This window comes from Silurus meridionalis, chromosome 14, assembly GCF_014805685.1.
Source record: "Silurus meridionalis isolate SWU-2019-XX chromosome 14, ASM1480568v1, whole genome shotgun sequence".
NCBI lineage: Eukaryota > Metazoa > Chordata > Actinopteri > Siluriformes > Siluridae > Silurus > Silurus meridionalis.
In genome coordinates, this window is record NC_060897.1 from 16547955 (window position 1) to 16570863 (window position 22909).

The window sequence follows — 22909 nt, forward strand, 5'->3', positions numbered from 1 at the left end:
ATGATGAATAATTCCATGGCAAATTTGGGACGGTTGACAGGTCCTGTAGAGACAAATATAAAAGTGGTCACTTGTCATTGTGACTGTTTGCATCGTATATGTTGTTGCCATATTGATGTATTGAGGCGAGAATCCACTTGTGTGTTAGATGTAGGGTCACACCCTGGCAAAATCTCATCATTCAGGTTCATTTAGTATACAGAAAGGTCTTTCTGTATTATTTTGTATATATTTTAATGATATTTTAGAACATACATACATATAACTTATTTTTACATCTGAAAACTGTCAACCATTTTCATTTAATTAGCAGCCAAGGGCTATTAGGGGTAAACAGACAAACATGAATAATCCAAAAGCTTCTATACCCTTTTCATAAGACATGGAATGAATTCTTGATGCAATTAATATTCAGCTGGTAATCCTGCTACCTCACATTTTGTGAAACTGACTGAATAAATCAGATATTAAATACAATATATCATGGTGTATGTGATGTAATTGAGTTGGCAGTTACACTTAGCACCATCATGTCCATAAAACAAGTTGCTATTATGCTAAACGGTTTTGGCTTAACAGTCCCTTGCAAGATTTATTGATCTTGTTTTGAACACATTTCTGTACTTGTTGGACATTTTTCTGAATTTCTTTAAATTTGAACACTAATCAATTTTACTAAAAAAATATTTTCTTTATAATGTCTATTAATACTTTTACTGTAAATTTACTGACTAATGCAAAAAAAAATTATAATGTTTTGTGTCTCTACTGATTTTTGGATTTATAGTTGAATATTCTAGCATAAAGTGCAATGTAAAAAATATACACCAATCAGCCATACATTAAAAATTTCTATTGTGTAGGTACCCCTTGTGCTGGTAAAATAGCACTGACTTCTGAAGGTGTGCTGTGAAATCTGTTAGCATCAGATTGTAAATTCTGTAAGTTGCATGATGGCCATTATTTGTTAGTCCAGCACATCCCACAGCACCTTGAACTCTGCCGTGGTATGAGTGGATGATATATGTTGGTGATAAAAGATGGAAAGCCAATTGTTATTGTACTTCAGACTTTTCTAGTGGTCTGTTTGTGAATTATGTTTGGGATGGTTGTTCTAAAATTCAAATCTTAAACCCTGCTTATGTTTACAACCACGGTTTAAAAAATGTTGATTAGTTCCACAAAATGTCAAGGGCAAATAAACATAAATATGGTTAATTATATTTTAAACAATACTGAATGTTTGGATAGACATCAAAGCCATCTTATTATTTTTGCCTTACCTAGAGTCCTGTCTTAGTTCACACAAATGTCAAATACAGTGGAACCTGGTTATCTCGCCCTCGGTTACCTCGACAACCCTATTAAGTCAACGTTTTTGAAGTGGAACCGCCAAATTCTCGCTTTTTCTAAGCATTTTTTATCGGTTATGTCGATAAAAGCCATTGAGAGAGTGCCGGTGGGAAGACACGTACCGGGAAACGCATGAGCAATAACAACGACCGCCGTGAACCAACATATACCAACAATAACCGACGGTGAGAGTGTGGAAGTTTAAATAAGAGCTGGTGATGATGCTAAACAAGCACCATATGTGAGAAAGTGGCCGAGAAAGCACCTGCTACGCCGAAGGGGGCGCCGAAGGGGGCATGGCAGGTGGATTCCTGACAGATAAACATGTACTGTATGTATTTTTATAGCATGCCTTCATCAAACAAATCGCGGCAACGCTGTTGTGTAAAAAAAACCTTCAAAAACACGTGCATGCACATTCTCATTTATTAACGCACATCATGTACATAAAGAAATTTCAAGCACGTTAATATATTGCCGCTATTTTGATTTTCGTTTATCTCGATCATCGGTTACCTCGATGCTTTTTGGCGACCCCTAGGACATCGACATAACCGGGTTCCACTGTATTAGTTCACACAAATGTAAAATTTCTGTAGTTATTTATAAACCTCGAAAACTTGAGATATGAAAATAGACAAATCAAATGAGACAAAGGTGTGTTGAATTTCATGAAATTTTTTTGAAGGCTTTAATTTTAGCTAAATTATAAGCCAAAGTAGCTTTGATATGCTGCTCTCTAGTTCTAGGCACCAGGCTGATTACAGGAAAATGCTTGGGAGCAGTGATTACAGGACTGGTGCATATGTGATGTGATTAGGAGGTCAGAAATATAGGGGCTTCAGAAATTATTCCCAGCATAAATAGTACCAGACATGCAGAAAATCACATCTCATTATGGCTTTCATATTCAGGGCTCCCTTTCTTTAGCTCTTATGTCCTCTGTATATTGTTTTGCAATGCCAGTGATTTCATAATGTCTAATGACAGTTATATGCTCTAGCAATCACTCTACATATGAGACATACGTATATGCAAAACATGCCACACAAAGGCTGTGTGTATCCCTCCTTGTGATAGAATGGGGCCAGGGAGAAAGGCACAGCCGAAAAGTGTGCTTGGGTTTGTTCCTAATTTTTTTTTTTTACAGACAAACAAACACACAGAGCACTTCGTGAACAACCAGAAGCTGAAGCCGGCTTCACTCCATGTGTGTTTTATACTTCCTGGTCGTGATGTCACCCGTGACATGTGCCTCAATTTGCATTGTGACAATGTCAATTCTTTAACATTAACTATGAAGAAAAAGAAAAGATTATCTTTATTGTAGTTATAAGTGGGCTATTGACACAAAATTTCCACCAGATGTAGCCATCAAGCCAAATATTGAATTCATACACAGAAATCGGAATATTTAAGTATACAAGTTGAGTCATAATACATAAAGTGAAATGACACAGGGAATAAATATTGAACACACTTTATTTAATACTTTGTAGAAAAGCCTTTGTTGGTGATTACAGCTTCTAGACGCCTCTTGTATGGAGAGACCAGTCGTCTGCATTGCTCAGGAGTAATTCTGGCCCATTCTTCCACACAAATGGTCTTTAAATCTTAAGAGATCCATGGGCCTCTTTTATGAACTTTGATCTTCAGTTCTTTCCATAGATTTTCTATGGGATTTAGGTCAGGTGATTGACTGGGCCATTCAAGCAACTTGATTTTCTTTCTTTGAAACCACTTCATTGTTTCCTTGGCCTTGTGTTTGGGATCATTGTCTTGCTGAAATGTCCACCCTCTTTTTCATTTTCAGCTTTCTGGAAGATGGCAGCAGATTTTTATCCAGAATGTCCCGGTACATTTCTCCATTCATCCTGCCTTCAATAATATGATGTCTGCCAGTACCCCTTGCTGAAAAGCAGCCCTAAACCATGATGCTTCCACCCCCAAACTTAACTGTTGGTATGGTGTTCTTGGGGTGGTGGGCAGTACCATTTCTTCTCCAAAAATAGTGTGTAGAATGACTGCCAAAAAGTTCAATTTTGCTTTCATCTGACCATACTATAGTCTCTCAATAATGCACAGGCTTCTCCAAATGCTCTTTCGCAAACTTTAACCGAGCCTCAACATTCTTTTTGTTCAGCAATGGAGTCTTGCGTGGTGAGCGTGCATGAATGCCATGGCAGTTCAGTGAATTGCTTATAGTTTTCTTTGAAACAACAGTACCTGCTGATGCAAGGTCTTCCTGAAGTTCTGCCCGAGTGGTTCTTGGCTCTTGGCGAACTCTCCTGATTATTCTTACATGGAGCACCTGATCGTGGCTGGTTTATGGTGAACTGATGCTCTTTCCATTTCCGGATAATGGCCGCCACAGTGCTCAGAGGAACATTCAGCATTCTGGAAAGGCGCTTATAACCATTCCCATCAAAATGCTTTTCAACGATAAGATTATGAAGCTCTTGAGAGAGTTCTTTGCTTTTACCCATCATTAAGTCTTTCCTGTGTGCCTCCTGGGTAATGAGAAGCCTTTATAGGCCACCAATTAGGAGTAAAGCAGCTGATATCAATTAGTACTGATAGGGGGCAGGGTTTCTCTCTCAATACTGACAGATTTCAGGTGATCTTCTAAGCTTCACTAATATCATATTTATATAATTTTTTTTATTTCCATTTTATTTTTGCTGCCTGCTTTTTTAAATCTTCAAGAATTCTGTAATCATGTTTTTTTATTATTAATTTGGTAGTTTGTTTTTTTGTTTTTTTTACCTGCTGATTGTTTTTATGGACGTGGTATTAATCTTTTTTGCAGTTTGATTGATTGTACCTGAAATAAAGAGTCTAGTAATTATAATGTACCTCTACTGAGGAAAAACAATTTTCTATACCTATTGATTGTATGTCTTTTAGTTTGCAATTAAATTACATGCTACAGAAAAGCCCTTTTTAAGCCAAACATAAATAGTTGGAGAATGAGCACTTTAAGAAGCCAGGAAAAGACCTTTACTTGTGCCTTATATAATTTGTTTTGCTGTTTAAGTTTGGCTACTAGAATGCAGACAAAGAGGGCAGTGTAACAAAGGTATACAGTGTAGTTGCTATTGTCTTCTAGCAGGAGATTATTGCCTGGCTACTACTGCTACTTAAGCAAAGGGAAGGAAAAGCTGCAATTACAGCATGGGTTCTTAGACCATGAGATATTGAACATTACTGCAATTAGACTCTGACTCATTTAATGGGCCCACACTTTAATAAGGATGATGTAAACTAAGCAGACTGTAAGAAACTGAATGATTATTGAATCAGACATACAACACTCATTCACATTTTTCACATATGCAACTTTAAAATTAATATACAGTATTTTCTGAAGCATTGCTTTTTGTCTTTTGCCATATTATTGTATGCACCTTTATTTACATGTTTCTTGACCATGAAAAATTTTGCATATAGTGTATTAACAGAGAGCTGGTTTAAATAGCATAACACAAAAATGCACACAGTTTTACTGAACAATATTTTGCCTGCCTTCAAACAGCTTTCTCTCAGTGCAAGAGATTTATGCAAGTTTATTCTGGTTTTATAAATGCTTTATTCTTCTATCAGTGCATCTTTTAGTAATTTATATCTAAATAAACTGGTTGGTATAGTTTTGTAAATGGATAAAAAAAACTTAATAATTTCATCAAAGTGGGTTTCTTTAAAATGGCCATATTCAATGTCATTAATTTTCAATTCAATTAATTAATTACAGTGCTATATAAGACACGTTGCTTGAAAAGAGTGGAACTATAAGGTCAGTAAATATAAAACCAAAATAAAAAACAAAATTATATGAATTAAAAAATGTAAATATTGAACAATCATTTGTTAATGTAAGAATTAGGGTTGTCAAAATTAATGCAAATAAATCTTAACAGCACTAAATGTATTAATGTACGATTATAGCCGAGTGCATTTCTGTTTGACCATTTTTATTAAAAATATAAATAAATATAAAAGAGAAATTAAAAACTTTAACGCAAACACACATTTATTCCAGACATCCTTTCTTAACTCGGATATAAACTTCACTGAAAAACAATTTTTTGATTATTAAACATTTGTTTTACTAATGGACCAAGTCTCAAATCAAGCACCAAAATCAGCCATTATTCACACATCTGGCAATTAAAACCATCCTTTTGGAAACATAGCAAAAGTTAAATTTAGTGTCCTATTGATTTACATAGTTTTAAACACAATAACTTTTACAAGCATCTTTTGTCTTCATGCTCTATGATATTGTTATTGTATTGTTTCACTAATAAACATCTATTTGCATGAAGCATCCAAATTTGTTCATGCCCATGTTGATTAAAGTATTAAAAACATATTTTAAAAAGTATTAATTTAAGGTACATTTAGAACCGATACAAATGTGTGATTAAGTTGCGAATAATCACGAGTTAACTCATGACAATCATGCGATTAATCTAGATTAAATATTTTAATCAATTGACAGCCCTAGTAAGAACACATTGGCTTCTTATAATATCTTACCATTTGAGATGAGCTGTAACAGTAACAGGTTAGTATGTAACCTGGTTATAGCAACTTTAAAGATTTTGTTAATGTAAGTACTTGTGGAACATGTGGAAGATCTTTAGGCCTCAATTCAAGACTGAGAATGACAACTGTCACATCAACATCACTAGGTTCAAGAACAGAGAAGAGTCTTCTAACATGTCTTCCTTGTACCCTGAAGGTTGGTGGGACCATTTAAGCATTCATAGCAGTTTGAAGAGTGCGTGGTGCAGTGCAGGGTAAAATAAGTGCAGTGGAGGGAGTGTAGGAGTGGGGTGGAGAGGGAGAATTTGGTAGACAACGTTCAATCTGGAACAATTGCAGAGTGTCAGTGTGGATAGAAATGGACAAATTCTCTTCAAGTTATAAAGAAAAAATTGACATAAGCATGTCAAATTAACAATGTGTGAAGAAAAAGACTGTCTATTACAACAAGCTTGTGTAAAGTGTCCGTAGTAAAGAGCAGAGAGATCAGATTTCTGTTTAGATAACAAGGGGATAACTGTGAAACTGAAAGTTTAGTCGTGTGACATTTAATATGAATTCATGACCTTTAAAATCATGACTGAACACAGGGACAAGCCATGGACTCTTCTTTCCATGCACACCTGTAACACCAAGGGCACAGAAAAAATTCTATTGCAGAACACATACAAAACTGTGAATAATGTTGCCAGTGAAAGATGAGTGAAAAGAACCCTAGTAGTCGAAAACCATAGTAATTTCACTCAAAAAATGGTGACCCAATACACCTCCTTGGTAAGCAAAAACATTTGACCTAATGGGGTCTTAATACATTTTTTTGGATGGGAATTGAAATTGTTCATGTTGTTGTAAACATGTGTAGCAATATTTTACTGAGGCCTGGTAAGTAAAGCCTGTTTTATTATGGTTTGATAAAAGTAAACAACAACTAATTTATCAATTTATGTGTGTGTGTGTGTGTGTGTGTGTGTGTGTGTGTGTGTGTGTGTGTGTGTGTGTGTGTGTCTGTGTGTGTGTGTGTCGTATTTCATCTCTTAGCCTTGCCCTGCACTCATGATGGCTTTTCTAAGTTTAATAGAGTACTTTCTCTTAAATTATATTTTCAATTAAAAATCAGATGCCTTTGAAGCTTGATATAATGATTAGTCCTTGGTCTTCTCTTGAGCAAAGTACAATACGGTTAAAGTTTGTCCAATCCCAAACAAATTTTTCTGTTTTAGAAACACAGCTATATCTTAACCTCTTCAGCAGAGTCAAGGGGTGGAAAAAAGTAGGCTTTTTATGATCTCCAATTGCAAAGAATCTTTGGAATGGTTTGGCTTAGGGGCATAATTTCAGTTTAATGAAAGCAATGCTCTGTGCCACCCCTAAACCAGCTAACACTCTAATTGTGACAAATCATTCTTGCTCACTCCAATCTGGTATAAGGCAGGGCTGTTGCATTAGTACATTGTTATTTAATCTTGGTCTTGTGCCACTATCCATTTGTATTTGCTTTTGTATCACCAGAAGATCGGAGGTGTTACATACAGAGAGTAAGCTGCCATTATATGCTGATAATATGCTCATTTACCTATTTGACTCCTTATTCTTTTTGGCATTCTTTAATTGAATGCCTCTGAGATGTGGATGCCAGACTTCTCAAATTTTAACAATTCAAAATGACTGACGATAATTGTTTCTACACTGGACTGAATATACACAAAAATATCTATTTTAAAATTTACAATTATTTATTCTTAATTTCAGTAAAATCATTGAGAAACAAACCAAACAAAACAATAATTCAGGACCTGTCCATATACCTACCCCCTTAAAATATTATATACTAATATTATTGTGTATTATTGCCTTTGTACTGTGCTAAAAGGCTCACCTTCAGAAAACTTTTGGACATATTTCTTGGCTTTGTCTACAAGGATTGTGTTTCTGGCATGAATTTATTAATTTCCCCCTGAGATGAATAAAGTGATCTGCATCTTATGCTAGTACTCAAAGGTATTTGATAGGGATATTCCTCCAGATGTTTTTAAACATGTTTGGCAAATTTATATTTATAGTCACTACCACATTTTTATTTATAAATGATAATTTCCAAAACTGTTTTTCTCAAAAAAAAAAATCCTGGATCTGGGGATTAAACAAGCAAACTACTGTATTTTTCGAACTATAAGCCGCTACATTTTTCCCACGTTTTGAACCCCGTGGCTTAAACAACAAAGCAGCTTATTTATGAATTTTTCCTGGGTTTTTCCCGGTTTCACAAATTTCAAGCCAAAAAAACTGAACCCCATAACATTAGACCAATGAAATTTCCGAACGGAAACGAAAAAATGCACCTCACCTGTGTTCTGAGCTGCACGGCATCGGGAGAGAAAACGTTTTTTTAAACACACGACGATGCCAAAAGATAAACTCCCGAGAAAAATAGTTGTGAAAGGAAGGAGGAAGACAGTGAACAATGACTTTCTTGGTAGGCTACTGTTTAGATACAAGCCATTTTAATGCATTTAGTCTGGGTTAAGGGATAGCTCACTAACTCCAGTTGCAACAGAAATCATATAAGCACAGACAGGTTTCCAAAACTCGTGCTTTTTTATTTTTCTTGGCAACAGCGTTACGGGTTAGTCAAAGAAACTTAGAAATGAGCATCAGAAAATAATAAGGACATATTCCTCATCTTGCACACATGCAGTAATACTGGAAAAATGCAGTCCCAGGCTATTCCCAAATATGCTCCTAAAGGAAGCGCAACATATTTCACCCGTTACACTGTGTGTAACGTGTCTTTCGTTAAAGCCTGTGTAAAGTTCATTAGTTTCAATGTAGACATCTGCGGCTTATTTATGTTCAAAATAAAAATATTTGTAAAATTCAGTGGGTGCGGTTTATATATGGGTGCGCTTCATAGTCCGAAAATTACGGTAATTAAAAACTAGCGGGGGCGCTACCGAGCTTGTCATGGAGTAGGACGTGGTGTTAGGGGGCTCCGGTGGATTAATGTTGTAATTGTTATTATTTCGAGCTTTTCGCTTTTGTTTGTTCTTTTTTTTTGCTCTCAATCCCTTGGTTTACCCTTCTTGTTTGTGTATCTGAGTCTAGAGGTAATTATGATGTCTGGTAAAACTTCTAAGACCCGTAGCACAACTCAGTCGCAGCTGCGGCCTGGTGCAACAGTTGCGGCCTCGCCTTCTCGTGATTCACCTCTGTGTGAAGGGCCCATCGTTTCACAGGCAGCTTCTAAGGCTGATATTGACTCATTAAAGTCAGAGATGCTGTCTTCTCTGAAGTCCGAAATCATCGAGGTATTTAAGTCCGAGCTACGTGCATTGGAACGTACATTAGGAAACGATTTGCTGACAATAAAGTCGGAGCTGCAAGCGGTGAAGGCGCAGCTGTCCAGCGATAAGGTTGCGAATGAGGCTGCGGTGCGGGAACTGAGGGGCACTGTGGCTGGAATGGAGCGCTCACTTTCTGTTTGCACCGATGATATCGCTGTAATGCAACGTGACATACACCGCCTTACTGCTGAGTACAATAAGCTGGAGACCAAATGTGAAGATCTGGAAGCTAGATCGCGGCGCAATAATGTCCGGATAATCGGTGTTCCTGAGGGGCCCAATAGTTCCACTACCGCGAATGTTGCCGTGCTGCTGAAGGAGGCATTGAGTCTGAAAAAGGAGCCGCTTCTGGACAGGTCACATCGCACTTTACAGCCCGTCCCAAAGCCTGGTGAACGACCACGAGCCATTGTGGCCAGATTTCACTATCACAGCGAATGTCTGGATGTCTTGCGGCGTGCCAAAGAACTGCAGCGAATTCAGTTTAAGGGTCTGAACATTTCTATTTTTCCAGACCATACGGTAAAAACCGCAAAAGCACGGGCTGCCTTTAACGAGGTGCGGCGGCAGCTCCGTGGCATTGAAGGTGTGCGGTACGGGTTGTTTTATCCAGCGCGGCTACGTATCACACACAATGGTGTTGGGAAAGATTTTCTTTCACCTGACGAGGCCAGTGAATATATAAAAACTTTTCAAAGTGTGTCTAAAGTGTGAACATATTTGTCGCTGTTGGTCGTGATGTTTGCTCCTTGTTTTTTATGACACTGCACTATTCACAAACTTCACGTGGTGATGCTGGTCTTTAACTTTTTATTTATTTGTTATTATTATTTTTTGTTTGTTTGCTTTTTTTTTTGTAAGCGTTATTTTTACGGAAATCGAAGTGTAAGTGATCCTGAAAACTTAATGTTTGTTTCATGAACGCTGGTCGATTTATGTTGGGAACTTATTTTCCTCTAGAAGCTTTGTTAATATGTTTATGTAGACCGGGAATGGGCAGCAGTGAACTGGATATAGTTGCGCTTAATTTCTGTTGTGTTTAATCTGCTGGAGCCTCTCTTTGTTTAGGATGGGCTTGTTCTCCGTGTCGTTAGCACATTTATTTGTGTGGGCGATAGGTTTCTTTTGATAGTCCATGTTGCTGTCCCCTGGGGTCATTGTTAGGATGGGGACTCTACTTGTGTGTTGGGTATGTGTTTGTGTTTGTGTGTCTGATGCGCGCACTGGGTGGGTGGGTGGGTGGGTGGGGGCGGGGTGGTTGGTTGGGTATGGGGATGGTGGGGATCCCCCTGGCTTCACAGGTCCTGGTTTCTTTTTTTTTGTGTAGTTGTTTTTGGATAAATGGCTGACAATAATACAGACTCACTTTTAGCTGGCAGTGGTGCACCTGTCCGGTTCCTTAGCTGGAATATTAGGGGTATGGGTAATCCTATTAAACGGTCTAGGGTTTTTACCCACCTGAAACGCTTACGTGCCGACATAGTATTTTTACAGGAAACACACCTCAGGGTCAGAGATCATCATAGGCTTCACTGTCCTTGGGTGGGTCGAACTTTTCACTCCAATTTCAATTAAGGCGCGAGGGGTGGCAATCCTAGTAAATAGAAGCATACAGTTTTCACCTACCCATACAATTGCAGATAGGAATGGCAGATATGTCATTGTGGCTGGTACGCTGATGCAGACCAAGGTTCTGCTGGTAAATATTTACGCTCCAAATTTTGATGATCCTGATTTTGCGAATAGGTTAATTGGCAGTCTTCCCTTTATAAATACCTCTTTGATAATTTTTGGCGGTGATTTGAATTGTGTTTTGAACCCTGTTTTGGATCGTTCTAGTTCTCGTGCTGCATCCCAATTTGCAATGTCTAAATCGTTCTCCGATTTCGTGTCACAAAACGGCTTGGTAGATCCGTGGAGATGTCGCAATCCTGGGATAAAAAAATTCTCATTTTTCTCCCCGGTCCATCACTCATATTACAGAATTGATTATTTTTTTATTGATAGCCATCTTAATCGCTCTGTTGTATCTACAGATTGTTTGGCCATTGTGGTTTCTGATCATGCTCCTCTAGCGTTGGATATCCAATTCTCGACCCATAGACCTACACAATCTCCCTGGCGGTTTAATTCCTATCTCCTAGCAGACAAGGATTTCTGTGCGTCTATTTCTGGAGCTATTGATGAATTCTTGTTGTTTAATCGTCTTGACTCTACTCCATGCTCATTATTATGGGAGACTATGAAAGCCTATCTCAGGGGACGAATCATTTCGTACTCTGCTTTCACATATCGAGAGCACAGAGCTAAACTCAGGGACATCTCATCGGCTATCAGCCAACTCGATCAGAGCTACGCATCCAGCCCGTCTCCAGAGCTATACAAAGAACGTGTTGAGTTGCAGGCAGAATTCGATCTCCTTTCCACTAGGGACACTGAATGTATGTTACTACGAACTCGTGGATCGTATTATGAATACGGTGACAAACCAAGCAGATTGTTAGCTCATCGGCTAAGATGGCAGGCTGCATCACGCCTAATACCGCAGATTAATAATGATTCGAATGTCACCGTTACCGATCCCATAGAGATCAATGCAGTATTTAAGTCGTATTACTCTGCTCTTTATAAATCTGAATGCCTTACTGATAGTAAGAGACTGGGTGATTTCCTTCAAAGTGTCGATTTTCCTGTTGTTGATACAGTCTCTGTAAAGAACTTGGACTCTCCACTATCTCTTGACGAAGTCAGAGCTTCAATAAAGGCGATGCAGTCTAATAAAGCTCCGGGCCCAGATGGTTTTCCAGTTGAGTTTTTAAAGAAGTTTATCGATAAATTGGCGCCGCTGCTCCTTGGTGTGTTCAATGAATCTCTGGATCAGGGCGTGCTACCACCTACTTTCAATCAGGCCTCAATAGCCCTTCTCTTGAAGAAGGGCAAGGATCCCAACCTGTGCGGGTCATACAGACCGCTGTCGCTGCTGAATGCCGACATGAAAGTGCTGGCGAAAGTGATCGCATCCCGGTTAGAAAATGTACTACCACGTATCATATCTATGGAGCAGACTGGATTCATTAAAGGGCGGCATTCATTTTTTAACACTCGTACACTTTTCAATATAATTTACTCTAAGCAGTCATCTCCTCTCCCTGAGGTGGTAGTCTCATTGGATGCTGAGAAAGCGTTTGATAGAGTCGAGTGGGAATACCTGTTTGCAATATTGAAGAAATTCGGGTTTGGTGATACATTTGTCTCCTGGATCCGACTCCTTTATAAATCTCCGCAAGCCAGTGTTCGTACAAATAATATTAGCTCTGATTATTTCAGTCTCGGGCGTGGAACTCGGCAGGGGTGCCCACTGTCACCATTGCTATTCGCCCTTGCCATTGAGCCATTATCCATTAAACTTAAATCCTCGTTAGCCTTTAAGGGTATAACTCGCAAGGGGGCGGAATATAAGGTATCCTTATATGCTGATGATTTGTTGTTATATGTGACGGATCCTGCAGCCTCTATTCCTGTCATCTTATCTATCTTGGGTGATTTTGGCTCTTTCTCGGGATACAAACTGAATTTCCATAAGAGCGAGTGTTATCCGGTAAACACTGACGCTCTACAACTTCAGCATCTGAATCTGCCATTCAAATTCAACTATTCAGGCTTTAAATACCTTGGTATCACGGTGACCCGTTCCTTACCCAAACTTTTCATGCCAATCTCGCTCCGCTTGTGGCGGACATGAAGTCGGATTTTCAGAGGTGGAGCAGTCTGCCTCTGTCATTAGCAGGAAAAATCAATGCAGTTAAAATGAATGTTCTGCCCAAGTTTCTTTATTTTTTTCAATCGCTTCCGCTTTTTTTACCCAAGTATTTTTTGGATTTTTTAGATAGAATCATTAATTCTTTTCTTTGGAGTGGAAAACCGCCCAGAATCCGTAAGGCTTTATTGCAGAGATGTAGGCTCAGTGGTGGGCTTGCTTTGCCCAATTTTCAAATATACTACTGGGCTGCACATATCCAAAAACTGAACTTCTGGTACGATTCAACAGAATCCACTTGGTGCAATCTAGAGCTACTGTCTTGTAGATCGTCCTCTGTATCTGCTCTGCTTTGCTCACCTTTTCCGGTCAAACCGTCTCAATATACTGACAATCCAGTCGTGCTGAACACACTTAAGATTTGGTTTCAGTTTAGGCGTCACTTTAAATTTAGGGCTCTATCAGCTCTATTCCCCCGTCACTTTTGGATTCAGCTTTCTCACTGTGGCATGAAAAAGGCGTCAAGTAACTTTACAATTTGTACAAAGATGGCGTCTTTAGAAGTTTCACCAGCCTGTCCTTGGAGTATGGGCTGCCTACAGCTCATTTTTTTCGATATCTCCAAGTCCGCACCTTTGTATCTAAATGCCTTCCCAATTTTCCCTCTGTACCCCCCAAGCAACCTTGGGAGAGTTTAGTCATGTTTGCCCCACACCAGCCTGGTTTGATTTCCCGGATATACAGTTTTATTTTATCTCTCAATAGCTGTAATACAGATAAAACCAGGACCGAATGGGAGGAGGAGTTGGGGCTGCAGTTTGGCGATGAACGGTGGGAGAAGGCCGTGGATAGGATACGAACTACCACTTCCTGTGCCGGCCTCAGCCTCATTCAGTTTAAGGTTTTGTACAGAATTCATCTTTCCAAATCGAAGCAGGCAAAGATCTATCCTGGGGTTGAGGACAGATGTGACAGATGTCATGCTTCCCCCTGTCATTTGAGTCATATGTTTTTTCTGTGCCCGAAATTGCATGCATTCTGGACAGGTTTTTTCAGCGTTATGTCCTCCATATTTGGAGTGCAATTGACGGCATGCCCACTGATCGCTATATTTGGGGTTACCGGCGAGTCGGTATCACTGAGTTCTGCACACAAAGATGTTTTAGCTTTCTCATCTTTATTGGCCAGACGTTGCATACTTCTTCACTGGAAAACAATAGGATGTCCTTCCATCTCTCGGTGGTTTAAAGACTTAATGTTTTTTCTTAAGTTGGAGAAAATAAAATATACACTGAGGGGTTCTACTGGCACTTTTTTTTGCAAGTGGCAACCTGTTATTTCTTATTTTAGGAGACTACGGGTGCTACCTGGTTAAAGATCTAAAGTGGTCAAAATTGGACTGTATGCATGACCTTTGTTCTGTTTCTTCAGTTGTTTAAGCAGGGGGATGTGGGGTGTGTGTGCGTGCGCATGTGTGTGTGTGTGTGTGTGTGTGTGTGTGTGTGTCTTTGTCTGGGGTTTTGTCTGTGTTTTGGGGGGTGGGGGTGTTTTCTTTCTGTGTTTGTTTAAAAAGTAAAAAATGAGAATTTCTGTTTACATTTTTGTATCTGTCAATGTTGATTTTTCAATAAAAAAAATTTGGGGAAAAAAAAAAAAAAAAGCATAAAATATGTGGACACAATCTGGTAGATTACCAATGACTGGACCAAGCGCAAAGACAGAACTAGAAAAAGAACCAAAACTAATTGTGCACTTGTCACCAAGAGAGCCATGAATCTGTAGGAGTCTGTGAAAGTTTGTGTGCATTCCACTGCTACTTCGTCCTACGCTAAAGCTAAGCTACATTTATCATCACAACATAGTTTTGCAACCTGCAGAAGCAGCACACATTCTGCAAACTCCATCTGAGGTCTAAGTTACGACATACCAAGATAATGATCATCACATTGTTAGTTATCTGGGAGAACGTCTCCAGGTTACGTATTTAACCCTGGTTCCTGAGGAACCGAGACGATGCATCAACAACGCTTTGGGATCATTTTCGCATTGTTCACGCTCTGAATCACATGTGTAATTCGTCCAATGGCATTGACGTCATGAACAGGAAGCTATAAAAAGTTCATTCAGTCAAGTCGACGCTAGCTTCTGTAAGGAGAAGGAAAAGCGCTGCAGGGATGCTGGCAGTGTGGCATGGAGATTCAGCATTTGGTTCCCTAAAGAACCAGGATTATATACGTAACCTGCAGACATCATATTAAGTTTGTAATCTTGCGTACCAGTGTAGATTTATTCATTGCTAGAGACTCAAAGCACTTTTTGTACGTCGCTCTGGATAAGGGTGTCTGCTAAATGTAAATGTTCCCTCTCAAAAATGTAAAAAAAAAAAAGTCAAGCTGCATCAACAATGCTTTGGGAACGAGAGTCCAATACTGCCAGACTGACCAATTCCTGCCAATTGCATCGATAATCCACCTGCTCCTTGGAGGACCATAGCAGATAAACAACTGTTCCGACTTCCTTCATGGATTTGTCCAGCCAGTTCAGCTGCTCCAGATCTGGGGCCTGAAAAGGAGAAGGATAGAATGCCTGGAGCCAAACAGGTCGTGGGGCGACTGAGGGCATCCCGAGGGTAACCTGTTCTAAGGTACAGGAAGGCACTGGCCATGCCTGGAGTAAACTCCAGAAAAGAGGGGGCCACAGAAATGGCCTGAAAATCCCCTACTCTAAAAAGAGAACAAATGGCCAGGAGGAACACAGTCTTGACTGTGAAATGTCTCCAAGATGCCTCAGCCAACGGGTCAAAAGGAAAGCTCAGATAGAGCTTCTAACACAATGGCTAAGGCCCACACAGGCACTCTAGGCCTCAGCCTCAGTGTGCAGGGAAAAAAAAAACGTGTCACTAGCAGGTCTCTTCCCAGTGATTGCCCCGCCACGGGGGCATGATACACTGAAATGACAGATGCCTAGACTTTAAGGGGGGACGGAGCCAACACTTTGGCTTACTGTTTCTGAAGGAATCTAGATTAGACTACTGTAATGCTTTACTGTCTGGGTGTTCCAGTAAGTGCATAAATAAGCTTCAGTTAGTTCAGAATGCAGCAGCAAGAGTCCTACTAGATCTTACAATATGACATCACCCTTGTTTTAATCAGTCTACACTGGCTCCCAATTAAATTTCGCATTGATTATAAAATGCTACTACTGAAGTATACAGCACTAAAAACTCTCGCGCCACAGTATCTGAGTGCAGGCTATTTGTTGGTACTTTCAAATAATGAAGACTACATCAGGGGACAGAACTTTCTCATAAAGACCCACAGTTATGGAACAGCCTTTCAATCAGTGTTTGGGATTCAGACACAATGTTCAAGTCAAGGCTGAAAACGTTTATTTCGAAATTTAGTCAAGTCATGTATCACAAGATTTTTCTTAGGTAAAGGAGCAGATTATGTATATAGAGTGTTTGGTGAACTGGGATAGTTGTATGCTGTCGTTCCCTCACTCTCACATGTTCACTCAGGTTTGTTGAAAGTGGTGTGGTGGGTCATCTCTTATTCCAAAGATCCCTCATGTCAGTGTTACCTTCTGGTTCTCCCTTTTAGTTATGCTGCCAAAGCGAGTTTTGCTGGAGTCCCCAACTACACAGTGTCCTTAACTATTATACAATAATAAGGACACATAATAATCCATATCCTTCTCTTCCTGTCACCCCTCTTCTCTCTCTCTCTCTCTCTCTCTCTCTCTCTCTCTCTCTCTCTCTCTCTGTCGAGTTAAACATGCTCCTGGGGTTCCAGTGACCACTGTTCCTGCTTCTCTTCCCTCTGTGGATCTTCCCACTTCATCCAGGCCTGCCTCCTCTGGAGACTATCTACTTCTTGTTCCATGACCAGAGCCTGCTTTGGTCCCACTAGGGTGGGACACACCCTGTTGAACCAGGGAGGACGAGACCTGAACTGAATTGTGTAGCCTCTGTCTACAGTATGCAGGACCCACTGAGACATGTCATGCAGAGCTTCCCAGACTGCCAGGTAGTCTCTTAAGGGTATCAGTCTCTCAAGACTGACCTCCGGTACGCCTATGAGAGTGACGTGAGAGGAACTGATAAAACGCTGCTGAATGTTTCTTGACCTCGATTCTGTCGACTACACTGTTCATGAAGTCACTGAACATGCCAGTTGGCAGTAGAGGGACATCCAGCAGCACGGCCCAGTCCCTATCGGAAGGATCCAATAGGGTGAGCCATAAGTGCAATTCGGTCTCTTTTGTGGCCTTGACAGCTAAATCTCCTGGCATGGAGTTCCTCAGCATGGAACTTCTAGTCCTCCTTGCTACCCAAAATGCCCTCCCATGTCTAGCTCTCACAGCAAGTCAGCCTGATACACCTGTAGCACCGCCATGGTGTGTAGGCATGCAGCAGCTTGACCCGCTGAGGCATAAGCCTTACCCACAAGTGCCAATGTATTGGCACTTGTGGCTTGGTGTTGGTATGCTGTTGGTATTGGCACGTAGGGGCTTGGTGGGCAATGTCGGGGTCTTAAGGGACCATGCGTGACCTGGGGAGAGCTAGCTGGCCAGCGTCTCTTCAACCCAGGGCATCGACAAATAACCATGTTGGTTCAGTCCCATAATGTTGTAGTACAATGCTGCTATGGGACTAAAGATGCGGGCCAAATATGGCTTTGCCCAGGTGTCTAAGTCCGGAAAGAACGGCAGACCCTGACGTGAAGGTTGTGATGTGAGTTGCAGAAATCGCTTATCGAGCTCATGATGCGAGTTGCAGAAAGAACTTATCTGCTCATCGGCCGGCCAAGCCAGATCCAGCTTGGCAATGGCCCAGGTCACAACCTCCATAAGCTCCTCAACTTCTGCCTCACAAAGAGCCACACACACACACACACACACACACACACACACACACACGACTCCCTCGAGAACCGACTTAGCATGCACCACTCCCAGGCAAGCCCCACACAGCCGAGAGGTGTGCTTGGATTTCTTGATTGGCTTATTAATATTTTTGTTTTCATATATAAACTGAACAAAATTATAAACACAACACTTGTTTTTGCCCCCATTTTTCATGAGCTGAACTTAAAGACTTTTTTTTTTACACAAAAGACCTATTTCTCTCAAATATTGTTCACAAATCTGTCTAAATCTGTGTTATGAGCACATCTCCTTTGCTGAGATAATCCATTTACCTCACAGGTGTGGCATATCAAAATGCTGATTAGACAGCATGATTATTGCACAGGTGTGCCTTAGGCTGGCCCAATAAAAAGCCACTCTAAAATGTGCAGTTTTATCACACAGTCAATGCCAGATGTCACAAGTTTTGAGGGAGCGTGCAATTGGCATGCTGACTGCAGGAATGTCCACCAGAGCTGTTTCCTGTGAATTAAATGTTAATTTCTCCACCATAAGCTGTCTCCAAATGTTTTTCAGAGAATTTGGCAATACATTCAACCGGTCTCACAACCCAGACCATGCCCAGGACCTCCACATCCAGCGTCTTTACCTCCAAGATTGTCTGAGACCAGCCACCCAAAGATACCCAAAGAATTTCTGCTCAAGCTGTCAAAAAATGTCTCTGGAAAGCTCATCTGCATGCTCGTCGTCCTCAACGGGGTCTCGACCTGACTGCAGTTTGTCATTGTAACCAACTAGACTGGGCAAATGCTTACATTCAATGACATCTGGCACTTTGGAGAGGTGTTCTCTTCACGGACGAATCACAGTTTTTACTGTACAGGGCAAAATGTGTGAGGCACCAGATACTGACTGGTTTTTGGACCCCAAATACGGTAAAACTGCACATTTTAGAGTGGCCTTTTATTGTGGCCAACCTAAGGCACACCTGTGCAATAATCATGCTGTCTAATCAGCATCTTGATATGCCACACCTGTGAGGTAAATCACGGCAAAAGAGAAGTAAACACAGATTTAGACAGATTTGTGAACAATAGAGAGAAATAGGCTTTTTGTATACAAAGAAAAAGTCTTAGATCTTTGAGGTCATCTCATAAAAAATGGGGGCAAAACTAAAGTTTTGTGTTTATAATTTTGTTAAGTATATATAATATAATGAAAAACAAAAATATTATTAAGCCAATCAAAAATACCAAGCACACCTCTCAGCTGTGTGTGGCTTGCCTGGGAGTGATGCATGCTTTTATAATTTTGTTCAGTATATATTTTAGACAAACAATATGGACAGACAACACACACACACACACAGAGTGCTTAATGAACAAACAGAAGCTATCGTCGGCTTTACTCCATGCACTTTTTATAGCTTCCTGGTCGCACTTTCCATTGGATGGATTACGCACGTGATTCAGAGCGTGGACAATGCAGAAGCATTCTCAAAGCGTTGTTGACACAGCTTGAGTTCCTTAAAGGGAACTGATGCCACACACAAGTTAACTCTACTAAACAAGTGCATATAAAAGTACACTATAATAAATGCTCACAGTCAGTCACAAAGTGGCTGAGCAAGCAAAAATAATGCCACTTTGGTTCAGGTACAGCTGAGTCAGGTACTGTATAATTCCGATTTGTACTCTAGTACACGTGATACCTATCAAATATAATTCTAAGTAATGAAGCAGATCAGATTGGCTAGAAGAAAAACGTTTAGAATAACTTAATTGCAATTGAAGGAAAATTTAGCAATAAAGCTATATTAAGAGGTATTTTGGCAATACATTGACTAAGGCTTTAATAAAATTCTAATAAAACAATTATAAACAGCCTTACATATATACAAAATAATCATGGGAATTAAAGTGTTCTGCTTTTGTACATTAATTAACCCCAGTCTTTGCAGTCATTGAAATCAACTTATTGGCAGCAGTGAATGTATGCTCCATAGGAACAGTCACTAATTAGGGAGCCTGGGAGGTCTTTTATCAAACAGTCAGAGATTGATGGTTTGGGAGTACAAAAGAAGCAGAGTGTAATCCCTGTAGTGATTATAATTGATGCTGGCTTTTTTCCATGAATTGTCCTTCTAATTTGGTCAGCTGACAATTCCCTCACGCTAGCTGACTCTCCCTAATCATATAACTGAGCAGGGTAAAGTTTTGGAAATGTCAAACCACCCAACAACATATTTTTTAATGGCAGCATATGCTGCATGGCATGGCAGCAGAGCAAAGTGTTTTCTGCCCTTATATTCTGTACATGCATGATCTCACAAACACCCAGGATTGGCTATTGTTGCTGTGATTTACAGCTAAGACAGAGAATGGCATGCCTCTCATCCATGTAGCATGACCAATTATGCTCTTCTCTTGGCTTGCAGGCATGGATAATTGTAGATATATATACAGTGGAACCCGGTTATCTCGCCCTCGGTTACCTCGACAACCCTATTAAGTCGACGTTTTTGAAGTGAAACCGCCTAATTCTCGCTTTTTCTAAGCATTTTTTATCGGTTATGTCGACTTATTTTATGTCGCCGAACCCTAATATCTCGAGCACAAGGGGGGAAAAATTTGCTATTTAACGTCGGTTATCTCGATGCAACCGCAGAAGAACTCGCAAAAGTGGAGGAAAAATCAAGCCTTACAGCTGCTACAGGTGTTGTATTGTATACTGGTGAATCTCTGCTGTTAGTTAGTGCACATATGCCTTTTGCTGTTAAATGTTATGCGATGAACGGGAGGCGATAGCCGCGCTTGGCGGCGCGGAACGTGTGATGACTATCCAAAATCATAGAATGAACACCGGCAGGATCGGGGGGAATCCGCGGTGCGCTTTGGGAAGAAAAGCGCAGCCGTTGAGAGAGTGCCGGTGGGAAGGCACGTACCGGGATACGCATAAGCGATAACAACGACCGCCGTGAACCAACATATACCAACAATAACGGACGGTGAGAGTGTGGAAGTTTAAATAGGAGCTGGTGATGATGATAAACAAGCACCATATGTGCGCAATTGAAGCCGCGGGAGCTTCAGAGAAAGCGGCCGAGAAAGCACCTGACACGCTGAAGGGGGCGTGGCAGGTGGATTCCTGACAGATAAACATGTACTGTATGTATTTTTATAGCATGCCTTCATCAAACAAATCGCGGCAACGCTGTTGTGTAAAAAACCCTTCAAAAACACGTGCATGCACATTCTCATTTATTAACACACATCATGTACATAAAGACATTTGAAGCACGTTAATATACTGCCGCCATTTTGATTTTCGTTTATCTCGATCATCGGTTACCTCGATGCTTTTTGGCGACCCCCTAGGACATCGACATAACCGGGTTCCACTGTATGTATATATATATATATATATATATATATATATATATATATATATATATATATATATATATATATATACACACACACACCCTATATACACCCTTGATAAAGATGGGTTCAACAGATCATTTAAAATGTCTGTAATTATACATTGGTTAAGATTAAGCTTAAAATTATGAAAGTATTAAAAAGGAAAGAAAAAACTTTGCCCAGAGGCATTCATTCATTCAGCTACAGTATCTGCTTTATCCTCACAAGGGTCAAAGGGACCCTTCAGACAGATCTGAAGCAAAGAAATCACAAAAGAAATGTGATTGTCAGACAAAGCTAATGCCGATTGTTGGAGATTTTAGCGGTGGACTGGGTTCACAAAATGGGAAATCAGACCAGTCTGCCGCTGAGAAGATTTTCCACATGCATTTTAGTGCTGCAAATATCATGTCTACTATATTTCAAACATTCATATTTAGTATTGTTTTTATTGACTGGCAAGATTACTGAAAAACACCAAACTCATTGTCATGAGACCAGTTTGATATGATTCACTTTGTGAGATTGTAAATTATTGTGCTGGATTATGGTAAATTGTAGCCATTGAGAGATGCACATGGTCAGCAACAATACTAAAATGGGCTGTAGAATGTCTTTGCCTTGCTGATCATTTTGTCATTAGTGGAGACAACTCCACACACCACAACTTAGCATTTCGATTTAGAACCTAAATAAATATTTGTTATTTTAGAAATTAGTCTGCAGTTTAAAACAAATTGACATTATTGGATTGTTTATTGCGATTAAGGCCAAAGTCTAAAATAGTGTTGTTATTATTAAGGTGCTTGTGTTGTTGCTAAGTATTCTGCTAATTACGTTGCAATTAAAATGTTTTGTTTTGCCCCCTGCCTAGGCCTAGGCTATTAATAAAATCAATATAATATATATTACAAATATTTTTAATCACTGTCCATGTTTTTGCCTTTTTTGCTCCTTGTGTCTCTTTTCCACAGGCCTGGCTGACAGAAATCCATGAATATGCTCAGCAAGATGTGGTTCTAATGATCCTGGGCAGTAAGGTGTGTGCATTCAAATAGTCTTATTATATCTAATACCAATAGATATAAGGATTTCTACACAACACTATTAAAATTGTGATGAGGATTCTCTGATTTAAAAGAAATGAAAAAAGTGGTATGTCATGTCAGATCCATTAGGCACCTTTAATTATGGGAAAAAGAACAAATAAACAAACCCTGTGTACATCCCTTAACTAATTAAGATGGAATAGATATAATTTATTGTGTATTGTGTAACTATTGTTTTTACACTGTAAATATATAATAAAATATACAAATAAATAAGATACATGAAATACACTATACATCTACAATTATATACAATTATACAGAGATAATATAGAATATACATTATAAAATTTTAATTCATAATTGCAGACAGTGAGAACATCAGTAACAGAGTAGTTTAGAAGTGTTCAGTAGAGTAATTTGTAACTGGGATGGGAGGAGTCCCTGATGATTTTGCATTTTTGTGCAGACATCTATTTTCAATGGCTGATAGTATAATGATTTCACCATACATTGCACCCCTTCTTTTTTAAGATCTGGTGAGACCAATTAATTATTTTTTTGTTA

The 22909-nt window shown here is 39.7% G+C and overlaps 1 protein-coding gene across 2 annotated transcripts in view; it reads left to right on the top strand.

Annotated features, from left to right (window-relative positions):
• The window catches only part of LOC124397063 (ras-related protein Rab-26-like), a 111596-nt gene that overhangs the window by 76766 nt on the left and 11921 nt on the right, over window positions 1-22909 (top strand). For both annotated transcript variants that reach the window (XM_046866519.1, XM_046866520.1), the window contains one exon: window positions 22268-22333. In XM_046866519.1, coding sequence (XP_046722475.1) covers window positions 22268-22333 — 66 coding nt within the window. The remainder of the gene's footprint in view (window positions 1-22267; window positions 22334-22909) is intronic.